This window comes from Wasmannia auropunctata, unplaced genomic scaffold (assembly GCF_000956235.1).
Source record: "Wasmannia auropunctata unplaced genomic scaffold, wasmannia.A_1.0 LD335634.1, whole genome shotgun sequence".
In the NCBI taxonomy this organism is placed as follows: Eukaryota; Metazoa; Arthropoda; class Insecta; order Hymenoptera; family Formicidae; genus Wasmannia; species Wasmannia auropunctata.
Window position 1 is genome coordinate 199,089 of NW_012027256.1, and position 13,229 is coordinate 212,317.

General features: G+C 40.2%; 1 protein-coding gene across 4 annotated transcripts; it reads left to right on the top strand.

Annotated features, from left to right (window-relative positions):
* The first annotated feature begins 94 nt into the window (after positions 1–94).
* On the top strand, positions 95–8,802 carry LOC105456528 (urea transporter 1-like). 4 transcript variants are annotated; one of them, XM_011700628.1, is made up of 10 exons: positions 95–950; positions 1,415–1,537; positions 2,612–2,731; positions 3,105–3,283; positions 4,037–4,184; positions 6,172–6,276; positions 6,838–6,985; positions 7,247–7,431; positions 7,565–7,726; positions 8,273–8,802. In XM_011700628.1, the coding sequence occupies exons 1-10, from the start codon at positions 759–761 to the stop codon at positions 8,339–8,341; spliced, it is 1,431 nt and encodes a 476-aa protein (XP_011698930.1). In that variant the 5' UTR covers positions 95–758; the 3' UTR covers positions 8,342–8,802. The 4 variants fall into 4 exon arrangements, with proteins under 4 accessions (XP_011698930.1, XP_011698931.1, XP_011698932.1 ...); XM_011700629.1 differs by having other exon boundaries at positions 3,129–3,283; XM_011700631.1 differs by lacking the exon at positions 95–950 and adding an exon at positions 960–1,304.
* The last annotated feature ends 4,427 nt before the right edge of the window (positions 8,803–13,229 follow it).

Sequence of the window (13,229 nt, forward strand, 5' to 3'; positions counted from 1 at the left end):
AAAGCGTTTATTCATTCCTTACAATCCACTAAGTGCCTCAACATGGGGGGGTTTAAACAACTTGTTTGCTATGACCTCACGTATTTAACATTGCTCATACATGAAATAAATGAATAAATCAATCTGATTGTGACATGTCGAGATATGAGGAATTATTCTTGTGAACCAAAATAGGCCTATATTTTCAGTAGTCTATTTTTTATTCTTTTAAGAGTAAGAATTATATAATGAATGTTATTTGTTTAATATTGTTAAACATATACTATTTATGGATCATAGATATCTTAAAAAATACAGCGTAATCTCGGCTTGTACTTATTTCAAGAATACGCTAATTAACATGGCGTAAATCATGATAATTAGCGCACCATAGCAAGTCATGGTGCGTCAATTAACATGCACATTTTAATGCACCTGTTAGAAAGTGAAACCATCTGTTCTAGATCGAATGATGAGGACGACAATAGCGTCAGTCGTTTCAGTAGGTCTGAATCGGTTTAACTGTATCTACGATGTCAAAAGAAATATTTGTAAACGCTTAAATCTAGTTTAAATAAGAATACTGTGATTTTACATTTCAAAAGTCACATGTTTATTTTAAAGACGTTTTCGGTTAAGGAAAATTCTTAAATTAGCTTCAAATCTTTTGTTATGCGATTCACAAATTCAAATAATTTGTATTGACGTTTAATTATTTATAGAGCTTAACGCGCATACATAACCGGTAGACTGTACATTTATCAGTGTTTGCAGTTTTAATGCGATGGGGATATAACACGTGCTTTTATTGCTGTTTAAATGTACACAAAGTATGCTACAAATGTGTTAACTGCTGTATGGTGGGAGTGCTCGATGCAGTAATTAAGAGCGTAACTTCTCCATACGATTTTAATATTATTTGTCGATGCGCAATGTCTGCGAAGGAGCTACCGATAGCAGAAGTGCGACAAGTAAGCGTTACTTGAAATTTAATATTATATTTGAGTGCAGTGAAGTGCGAAATTACCGATGATGTAATTCCATAATAGTCTCCTAGATTGTCATAGATCTCACCTGATAATTTCTGTTTGTGCTCAGTGATGTGGCTTCTGCAGTCATACGGAAAGTAGCGAAATATCACTTGATCACCTTCAACGAGAACATAATTTTATATTTCGTTCACAATTTAGTTTATTTGTTTTTGATGTAAAGTAACTCCTTGCCTAAGTGAAAACTTGTCCGTATTTAAATGTCTAACGAATCGTGTTTTTTTAGTTGCACTCCGATAATCGGAATTCAAAATGGAATTTCGTAGTGGAAAAGAAGTATATCACATTGTTCTTTATTAAAGTTTCTTTAAAGAAAATTTATTTTTATTGAAAATATGAAAAAAATGTTTGTGTCTATGAAAAGTATATGAAAATAAATCCAACAGGAAAAAACATGGGTAGCGTTCGTAGGCGACTTTGCGATTTTGAAAGACTTCTTTGCGCAGAAGACACAGCGAGTTTGGCACGCGGTGCAATTACTTGATTCTTTTCTGCGTGGATTTGGACAGGTGAGTGATAAAATCTGATGTATTGATCAAATTATCAAAAAGATAAAAAGATTTTTTTTTATAAATGTTAATTATATACAATAACATGAATACAATAATTAAAATGACGGCAATAAAATACAAATAATAAAGTACAATGTAAAATTATATTGGATCAAGAAGTAATAGCGTCTCGTATCAAATGCAAAAATTTTTTACTTACGTTTTTTACAACATTTTTATGAGAAAACCATCCAAACAATAATTATTTTATATTTCTTATCGGAGGAAAATTTAATAAGATTTCATCATTAAATAATTATTAACATTAATTAATGTAATTTTAAATAACTATTCAGTAAATGTAAACTAAAAATATAAACAAAAAATGTCCATGGACATCCCAATGAGATATGGATATAAATGTCCATAGGATATCCTGTGCTGTCTGGGATGATTTGATATGATATCGCGATTCGCGTAATTTGTAGTCTTTAAAAGAAAAGAGATAATTTATATATTTTCATCATGAACGTTTTGTGTAAAATATAGTTTCTGGAATAACGCACAAAGAAAATCCTTTGTAATCTTTATTAATAAAAGAACAAAAAAATTATATTACTTTTACATAAAGTTACTTTATTATTTCATTATTATTGACCGTCAGACGCATCAATGAAAATCACAAATCAAGACGCAAGTTTTTTTTTAATTTTCATCCAGATTTGCTTTATTAAAACGATAAATTTCCTAAAAAACGTGATAAAATAAATAATAAAAATTTTATTTATCTTATTTGCGATTTACAGATATTGTAAATAGAATAATATTGCAAAGCGACTTGAAAAGCAAAAATCTATACGCGTATACGCCCATCCGGTAGGTTAAAGAATGTTATATGAAAGTCTAAAGAATGTTACACGAAGGGCATCTTATGAAAGTAGATCATTCTACATGATGAAAAGAATCCGGTATTTGTTACAGCAGTGTATAAGATCGCGTTGCCTCTTTTTCACGGGGCCCGTAATGCGCCACACCGGAATATCGTCGCACGTATCTTCAATTAACGTCGATTGGCTTTAATTAACGTTGCAGATCGTTTTTGCGAATAATCCTCTCAGCGGGCTGCTGATAATAGTTACCTTGGCTGCGGTAACGCCAGGTACATTGGCGTTCTCTGCGGCCACCGCCGGCCTTGGCCTCTTACTGTCCGTGGTATGTTTAATTTATTATATTAGCCACGGTGTCAAGCGGTCGCTGTTTCTTGGCAAAAAGATGCGATACACCCGCACTTTTTGCCGCATTGCGTTCAAGAGAGAGAGAGAGAGAGAGAGAGAGAGAGAAAGAGAGACGAACAGCATCTCGTTTCCTATTCATACGCGACGATGCGTCGTGAACGCGAATGTGCTCGCCTATCATCTCTTTTTCATCTCTTTCGGACCTAATGGACCGTTTGCGTGCACACGGGGAAAAATCACTGCAATGCGGCACCGCTTCTCGCCCTGGCCGCGGAGCGAGCGACCCGCGAGGAGGACTCCGCGCGGGCGGCGCGCGGAATTCTCGCTGTGCAATCTTAATGCGACTTAAGGACCCCGCTCCCGTTTTTTTGCAGCTCATGCGCGAACCCGACTTTATCGTGGAAAACGGATTAAGCGTTTACAATCCCCTGCTGGTCGGAGCGGTGTCGTACGGTCTGATACCACAGATTTACGGAGCTGGCTTCGACACCCTAAGCTGCTTGCTTGTGCTCCTGGCGACGATACTCAGGTATATCTCCGATTATTTCGTTTCTCCACGTGGAGTGTATTTTGGGATGTTTAAAATATTATGCGACTAAAATAAACCGTAAACACGACATTTCAATTGTCGTAAATTATATGTATATATATATATCGATTAAACGAACTCAAAGTTACGGTAGCGACGTGAAAATGATAAACGATAAATACGCTTCTGGGAATAATATTCAGATGAACACGTATGTACATAACGCCGGTATATGAATATGCGTGTAAAATAATTCTGCGTATAAACAACAAATTATTTATTTATAAATAACATCTTGATGGCGATATTGGCATTTAATTAAGCCAAAATATACGCAAATTAATGTAAATTGATGTTGACGATTATATTGTCAGAGGGAATACCCCAGTTTTTGATTACATTGACGCGTAGCTGCACGCATAATAATGCCTTAAGCTCAGAACTTTATGAATTTATAGCATTGCTGCAGTTAATGCGTTATGAGTTTAGACAACTCGAGGCTGAACAAGGCTTATAGAAACTAAACGTGAAAGGCATATCGTGACAGTCTCTCACGTTTGAGAGATACGAGAAAGATATCTGGAATAATTTGCGACGGTAGAGAGAGAGAGATAGAGAGAAAGAGAGAGATTATGCGGCAAACCGGATTATCAGAGTTAGAGCCGGGAGTTCACTCGTCACCCACTGCTCGTGGCTGAGCGGGTAACGTGTTACATACGCAAATTTCAACAGCTCCTGGTTAATGTTTTCCAGTGTTTATCTCTCGCGGTCCCTGAGAAGCGATAAATTCTCCTGCACAACGTGGCCATTTAACTTGGTGGAGTTTGCGTTGATTTTCATCCTCTCAACGCAGAATGGCGCGGCTACGGTAGCCCAATCTGCGGGACCTATGTTTGAAATGGTAAATCAGTTTTACATATGTAATATTCTCGATGATTAGTCATACACATTATTACATAGAATTAGCACATTTTAATGAAAATTACTGTTATTAAAGAAATGCAATAAATTTATATAGAACAAGTAAATTTGAAATATTACAATTTTGCAAATTATCAGTGAAGACTGATGGCTCTCTGCCCGAATAAGTTAAAGTTAATAATAACCCTGCTTAAAAGATCCGATAGGTAACGATAGAAATAGAATTAAACTTTATTGAAATGTTATCTAATTTTATAGTAAAGTTATTTCTATTGGACCCACATTTGAGCTACTTATAAAGAAGTTATCTATTTCTATCGTTTCTTAATCTTACTTATGTCCATTTCTACCAAGGTAAATTAACTTTAATCCAGGTTTAATTTTACTTTATATATTTTTCTAGTTTTAAGAATTAGAAAAAGATAATAAATAAATAAAACCGAGATTAAAATTAACCTACATCGGTAGAAATGGACATTAATTATTTTACTTAAACATTAAATACGCACTTAAATACAAATTTGAACGTCTATGTTTTTTTTATGTAACTTATCGAGTTATCTAATCCATAGCAAACTGAAAATTATAATTTGCTACAAATTTTATTATATTTGTAAGAGATATTAAAATTATTTATACATAAAAGACATAAAAAATCTCTAAAATTAAAATATTACATAATAAATCATACACTGACATAAACAGACATAAACTGAAAACATTGTACGATAATATCAATTTTGACTAAATATGGTCAAAGATAAACAGTACTTAAAAATTACTTTTGAATTATATATACTAAATAGAGTAAAAAAAGATATCTGATATTTATGATCCAAAAGTACGATAGAATTGTATAGGTTTCTTCTTATATATCTAATTCTATCGGATCTTTTAAACAGAGAAAACTTATTTAATAATAATCTTTCTAAATATACATGTATAATGTATGCATATAATTGAATGAGAAGAAGAAAGAGAGAAAAATGCAAGGCTTATGAAATATGCCGCAAGGACATTTTATTTGACAAATTCTACGCTCGTTTGCAGCAACAGGAAACGAGCGATTGAGACGAAATCACAATTTTAGAGTGTCGTTCCCGAACGCGAGTAAATTTGATGAGAATAGAGCGGAGGCTTTGGCGCGGAATAAAATTCGCTTGGAAAAGCGCTCTCAGTATTCAGACCATACATATTTGACGTGCCTTCACGAGGGAGAATGCTATCCTCCGCGCGGGTCGGGAGCATGGCTTTTCTCCGTATTGATCAAACTCCAGCACGAACAACTCCGTCGACGCGATAACTTACCCGCACACTCGGCTCGGATTTATTTCACCCTAACTAGTCGCCGGTTGTTTGTTTCAGTTAAATATTGGGCAAGTTCTCTCTCTCTTCCCCGCGCAGTTTCTCTTTTTCACGGAGAGCTGCAGTTTCCCGCGGTTAGCAAATAGCTCTACAACAGTGGAATATTTGAAAATATTGCTCAGTTGGGGGGTGGCTCTACCCCTTCACGCGTATGTAAATATATTAGCTTCTCTATTACGCGTCGCGCGCCATTATTTCGGCCTGTCCGCCTGCATCCTCCGCGATAACGCGAAAAAAAAATTAACTTTGGCACTCCCGTGTACCTAATTAAACTTTACGACGCTCATTACGCGAAACGACTAGTCCAATCGTAAATTGGGAAATTCGCGAAAATCGCAGGTGCGCGGGAAAAAAAGGTGTATTCTCTTTCGTCTTCTTACCTGCATGCGGGAAGGTGAAAAGTTTTCTTCCTCGCGTTACAAAAATTTACGGCCGAACTCGAGATGCGCGTGGCGGAACATAAATTACTTCGCCTTCGTGAAGCATGTTTCATCATAAAATAGTTTGAGCCCTCCTCTAGCCTCCTCGCGCCGAGTGACTGCCGCGCGCGCATTTCTCTATCATGCGCGGGTTATTGTGCAAGACTCTCTCATTGTTTTCAGCACAATGCAACAAGTGAGACGACGACGACGACGACGACAGCGGACGGCGGCGCCGGTTTTCACGGGCTGCAGAATACGACCGGCGCTTACATCGACTGGGGAATGGTAGAGAGTTTACTCATGTTCCACTTTTTGAAACTTTATATTCTTGGCCTCGCATGTATATATTAGCGTCTCGGGGTGGGTTCTCAGGAAGTGCCACGAGGCTTCATTAGTTACACAGTTTCGTACTCGCGGCACTCGCGATTACTTTTCCAATTGCAAATACGCTTACGCGTTATAGTAAAGTCTTGTTACACAAGGCGTTTCAACAAAACTTTTTGCGAACTTCATGCAAATATAATTTTTATCGTTTACGTTTCGCTACACTGAGTTCTCCATGTACCTATATTGATGATATATAGTTACTAGATAAAGAAGGTACTTGTAAATTTAGATTTATCGAATATTGTAATAAAATATTGAAAGATATTTGTTGCTGCAGAATCTCTTTTCAGCTATTCGGAATAATCATGCGTTTACGAAACGTATATAAAAGTAAAATGCAAATAAATATATATTTGTATATTCGTGTATCTTGTGTTGCTTGAGGGAAATGTTGCAAAAGATATATTAAATGGAGATAGCAGTCTATTTGCTCGTGTTCAAAGTTAAATCGTGTTTCAGGTTGTACGAGGCAGCGTTGTCTCCGCGTCACAGCTGTTCGGGGTCGATAACGTAATCGTTGGATCCGTCATGTACCTGGCAATGCTAATATACTCGCCCGTGTCAACCGCGTTTTCGTATTTCGGTGCCCTTTGCGGAACATTCGCAGGTATTTACATAATTTTTATATTTATTATTTATTACACACAAAAAAAGAGAAAAGACTGATGGAAGGAACTGCGAGAGAAGAAACGAGGGAATCGTGTTGATCTTGCTGCACAATTAAAGTCTATGTTTAATTAATGGGGCATGCAGAGTGATTAAGATTCGCATCAATTCTCTCGCGTGGGCTGAAAAGGCACGAGCATTCGTTTCGAGATAAAAGCGTGAAGAGCATAAATTATCGTCGTTGTAAATTTTCCGTTTACAGGCCTGGAGCTCGGAGCGGACTGCCGCAGAGCCTACAGCGGGATGTGGGGATACAATAGTCTCTTGACCGGGGCCGCTCTGGGAGGGAATCTGCTGGTGCTGAACGGTCAAACGGCCGTCGCCGCTGTCATGGCGATTATTTACACTTCGCTCCTGCAGTACGCCATAGAATCGATATTTGCAAAAGTACGACCGAAGCCTCGCTCCTTTCTTCTACCCGATTAATCCGCACTGTCTCGCTCTCTCTCTCTCTCTCTCTCTCTCTCTCTCTTCCTTTCTCGCGCGCGCGCGGACTTTTAACATTTTATTAATATTTCAGGCGCAGCTACCCGTGCTGACGCTGCCGTTCGTGATAGCGACCTCGTTGTTTCTAAAACTGAGCGACGGCAAGGAGGATCCAACGTTTCCGTGGCCCGTATCGATTACTTTCCCCGAGAAACAACGTCATTATTATGTCGCCCGTCGCGCGGCACTTCGAGAGGTGCGTCACTCCCAATTTCATAGGGCACACAACTCGCGTGCAGGGCCTCTTTCCTAATTTTCCTAGACCCTTAGACGTAAAATTTTATATTCGCGACGATAGAAGCCGGGATAAACGGCGTACTTTGTCATCGCGGCTCATATCGAATTCCGTCCTGCCCCAACCTTGATTTGTGGCTGAAACTTTTCCCGCGATAAGGATGACTCTCAGGACCCATCTAAACCACGCCCTACAAGAAGGACGGAAATTGATTTCCGTGCCCTACTCTCAGCTTGCACGTGGGTCGAATTGTCTATACCCGACAAATTATTGGCAAAGAAAAAAAAGAAATAGAATTATCGATGCTCGAATCGTGATTATCATTAACGATCCAATTAAAAAGCTGGAAGAGGCAAATTAAATAATTTATTGCTGAATTAAATATACGGGCGAAATGATATAATTATTATCTTTTTATAACAAGCGATGTAAAATTAGATTGAATGTGTATATGTGAATTTATATAAAATGTGTCACATAAAATGCAAATTGTGCAAATTGTTGCAGGAAGATGCTGTGGAAGAACTTGAGCTTGACACCGCGAACGAAAGGAGGCCAGTCCCGTCAGATAATTAATGACTTATCTCTTCCCCCCCCCTCCCTCTCTCTCTCTCTAAGATAGATAATTACAATTTAGTTTTACGTATAACAGTAGGCGATAATTTCGAAGATTTTTCGCATCTATTTAAAATAATCTCTTTTTCTCTCCTATCGCTTTTAAATATTTATACAAATGCGCATTTATGCTTGACTAACAATTGATCAGTTAGCTTGATTGAGCTCTCTGTGTGCTTCTGACAGTGGCCTTCGATTTAAGTAATGTCAATCCAATAATCGAGTTTACTATCTGTACCTTCTCGAAGAAGAAAAGGAATCATCCTTTCCACCGATTCGTTCACGCGGAATAAATAGCTATTCTTGCGAAACTTACGAACGTACGCGTCCTTCAAGCATCAGTGAACAGCTAACAGAAATTAAATTTGTATTATGCAGATGGAAAAAAATAGCTCTCTAGAGAGATAAATGTAACTACTCTATTTGTATGCTGTTAATTCTTTATAGGCTAGCAAAAGAAATAACATATATTAAAATTTTCTAAAAGTACGAGATGAAAAATTCACAAAACCAGATTAATATATAAAAAAGTATACATTGTGTTTGCTGTTAAAAATTCAAAAAAATGCAATTGATATATAGAAAATGTATAGAAAATTATACATTGTGTTGACTGTAAAAAATTCAAAAGCTAAGTTAATTATAAAAAATGCAATATGTAATATTAATTTGCTAGAACTTTGAATTCCATTTTAAAGGAAAAAAGAATCTAATTTTTTAAGCCACGCACGTACGCTCTCCTTTCCGTATGCGGTTTGCGCTAACGTTCTCAGGAACGTTTCCGATTCCACCAAGATTCTTCGCCGCGTTTTCAGATAATGGCGTACGTGCTAATCGTCTTATCTCGCGTGGGCGATCCGTGACACGGGAGGGAAGATGATGCATGAAGGCTTCTTCTAATGGAAGGGGACTTTTTTCGGCGGGACGCCTTTATTGAGCCAGAAGCTACAGGTCGATCGATAAAATTTATTTCCACGCTTCGGCTGTGCGGGGAGTTATAAAATTCGATCGCCTTTTCGAAGGCGAAATTGCAGGGGAGCCACACGGAGCTCAATCGCTTATCGCTACCGGATTTCGATTCTTGGATTTCGATTCTCGCATCCGCGCGACGGCCGAAAAATATGCCGCGAAATGTGAGGCAAACAAAATTCCGCGCGTGAGATAAAAGCAACCCGACTGGCGCTCTTCCAAAGCGAAAAAATGGATGGTGACAAGCATTCTGCGAAAGAAATTTGTCTCGAGGTCAGCTCGAGGATCTCTCTCGACGCCGGGCGACCTAATCAAACTAGCAAGAGAGAGAGAGAGAGAGAGAGAGAGAGAGAGAGAGAGAGAGACAGAGAGAGAGAAAGAGAGAGAGAGAGAGCCTTACTGTTGGCGCGGGGACGACTGCCACAATTCGCCCTCGTTCCTCAAGAAAGAGGAACTAATGAAGAAAAGTGGAGCGAGATTTCTGGTCTTCCGCCCCTTGCGATCGTTACTCCTAACGCGATATCGTTACTTCGGCATCATCGTTTCAGCTTTAATTTGCGGTTTGATATTCGAGATTTATTCAATCTCGGGTTATTAGTGTTAAGAATATACGACATACGTTACGACGTTGTTAAAATGAGAGAATTTTACCTTCGCCTGGTATACAGCGAGTATCACGATCTATCTTTATAACGTAACCCGTAACTGCGCTGTTGCAGCAAGTAATAAAATGATTTATACCTCGATAAGCCTGGTTTAACACAGGGCCCAGATGCCTCCGCAAAGTCGGGTTTTCCTCTACGAAAACTGCGTAACGGACAGTTTCACATGGATAATTATACGACGGTACGTTGAAATTAATGCCGGTAATTTGCGGTTCGCCGACACGCAGTTTGTCATTTTGGGGAGTAATTAAAGGCCAATCATTTCAATTTGGCAACATCAACTCATTCACTAATAGTAGGGCAGTGAGTTACGCTATACACATTGATAATTAAACTGCAAATTAAAGTTTAACTAAATTATAAAATTTATTTGAAATTAAATTAATATTATTAATGTATGTATGTATAATCTCTCTCTGTATTATTGAAATGCAATATCCGAAAGGTTTTGCAGTACTTGAGAGCTTTTTTTATACTGTAAAAGCTATATCGATTCTTGGGATATTTTAAGAGCCGCCATCCTTTTTAGTTCAGCTTTGAATATTTCTAATCTGGAGAGAGAAAGAGAGAGAGAGAGAGAGAGAGAGAGAGAGACTGCGCAATTTATGGAGCGTGTGATATGCGTCTTCTCGTCAGATTAATTAGCACACAAACCTACATTTCGAAGTCGCTGAAACTGGCGTGCTCGCGTGCGGAATAAAAAGCGCGTGCGGGTAAGGCAAAGCAAAAGGACTTTAAAGGATAAACATCTCGGTTCGTTGGCACCCTTAGAGGTCCAGCTCTTCCGCGGCCGGGAGAAAGGGAGAGAGAAGGGTCGAGAGTCCGTCGGCGGTGACGACGGCGCCGACGTCGGTTGGTTGCTTGGTGGTGGTAGCGCGCGGCGTTGTCAGGAAGGGGTAGGGCTGAACGCATCCCTGCCAGATCGGCTACCTGCCCGCCGCCGCCGCCGCCGCCGCCGCCGCCGCCGCCAACCCTGTCCGTTCCGCGACGCTACCCCAGTACTCGGGCGATCGCTAGCACCCGCGCACGCGACGTCTCCCTCCGTGTCGGGGGTAAGCGCGACCACCACCGTGTGTCCGCGCGCCGTTATGTATGCATATGTGTGCGTGCGTGCTCGCTGAGGGTGTGCTGCCGATTGCAGTGGCAGAGCGCGAGCAACGTGGTGTTGCGGCCGCGGCAGCGTGACGTGCAGCCACCCCGCGTGGCACGCTAATAGCTCGATCAACCCTCGCGGCCCGAGGCCGCGCGCGCGAGGGTGCACGGGGGGTGCCGAGGGAGAAGCGTCACGATCTGCCGCATTAGGCGCACGAGAGGAGCTAGCCGCGCGGACCCTCTCCGGTCAGCATCCCGTTGAGGCAGGAGTAATGTAGCGTCGCATCCAGTAAATGTGTACGGAAGAAGGAATCGCGAGTAGTGAGTAGTATTACACGAACGAGCATTGTCTCAGGACGGCAAGTAGTTAGTGTTTGTGTGCGACAACAAGTCACTTAAAAGTTCGCTTGAAAAGAGATCTGTTACAGTCGCTTCAGTTTCTGTCGCTTTTTCCCTTTTCCCTGTTTGTTGCAGATGCATCTCTCTCTCGACTTCAATGGAATGTGCTCTTTTTTTTTTACGAGAAAAAAGAATTTTAACGTTAAAACTCGCCATCATGGTATTCTCATTGCACAGTCCAAGACTGTCCCGCTCTCTTTCCATTTGTATCTTTCTCCCCGCTTTGACTGTAATGTGATACTTTCTCGTAAATATACTCCCAAAAAGTTCTCTTGCAAGAAGGAGTATTTCAAGAGAAAGAAACGACGCATTTGTGCTCGCGACATCTCATTTTTCTGAAGCTCTATATCATGTTCTTGTCGCTCCACGTTCGGCCACCCTCTCTCGTGTACATTTTGTTTCGGCGCCCCTTCCCTCACGCGATATCATGTGTACCTTCGAGATAGCTACATCTCGCCCCTTATTCTCTGGAGGGACGCCAAAAACGATTCGTCGGCGAGGTGTTTGGGGGTCCGAGCGGAAGAAGGATCGCTTGGAAAAATTGGGGGCGACGCGAGCAGATTGGACGCTACGTCATGGTGAATAAATTAGGGCATCTCCAACCGATGTTTCGGAGATAGCCGAGGTAGTTTAGTTTGTTAAGCTCGGGTCCGCGCTGTCGCACCTTCGCGTATTCGCAGATCGGGCTCGCGATACGACGGGAATCGCGGGATCATCGTCAGATGGCTCAAAGCGCGGGAAAGTCCCCCATGTTTATAGATCAGCATTCTCCGGTATATAATCCACGTAGAGTATCGGGTGGCTTTATGGTCAATCGGTTGCCAAAGCCTATTGATGTGTATCGGTTGCGCTAGTCGACCAAGTTCTTCAGGTGGCTTTGACGCTCTAGAGGCTAGAGCGATGATGCTTGCCAACGAGCCACTTCACTCGCTCCATCCGTTTACCGCTTTTTATTAAAAGAGGAATTTCACCCTTCTCTCACCGCATTTAAATTAGAAGGAGAGTCCTCTAAAGAATATTTTTCCCTCGATTTTGTTAAAATTGAAAGTGTAATACAGATAAAAGGTTTTATAAATTTATAAAGTTATATTTAAGGACGTTTTATTAGATAATAATTTGTATTTGTCGCCAAAACGCCGTGGTATCAAAATTTTGATGCTCGTACGTAATATCTTCTTAAACCCGTAATGTATATTAAATCCAATTCAATCACGTTGTTAGGGTAATCTTTCGAAATGGGTCGATAAATCGGATTTTGGTTATTTATCGGTCGTTAAAAACATTCCTGGAACGCTCCTCGACAATATCCAGAGAATATTTAGTGCCGACGTTGTTCAAGGCTATTCAGGGTGTACTAGAATCTAAAAATTATAACAGTTCGATCGTGCGGTAACGTCAATACAGCTAATAATTTTTAATTCTCCTGCTCTCTCTCTCTCTCTCTCTCTCTCTCTCTCTTTTTCTCTCTCTTTTCTCTCTCAGAATTCAAAAGTTTCGGAATTTATTTCAGAATTCACCGATCGGAATCCGGACAATTTCGATTTAACAATAAACGAGTTATATCCCTTAAAATCTCGTCATTCAGAAATTTCGGCGTTGAATATTTCCCAATTTTGATTGGGACGATTTCCTCTCGCGATTCCCTCGTTCACACCCGCATTCTAGCGTTTCGAGCATGTGGCCGCGTGTGTTTCGATCGTCCTTCGCATTGCGTCGCACGTAGG

What these genes read in the sequence shown, in the direction of transcription:
- LOC105456528 (XM_011700628.1), top strand. Translation starts at nt 759, where the DNA reads ATGCGATGGGGATATAACACGTGCTTTTATTGCTGTTTAAATGTACAC. An exon ending in CTTACATCGACTGGGGAATG is followed by an intron (nt 6,277 to 6,837) that starts GTAGAGAGTTTA and finishes ATCGTGTTTCAG; the next exon opens with GTTGTACGAGGCAGCGTTGT. An exon ending in CCTTTGCGGAACATTCGCAG is followed by an intron (nt 6,986 to 7,246) that starts GTATTTACATAA and finishes TTCCGTTTACAG; the next exon opens with GCCTGGAGCTCGGAGCGGAC.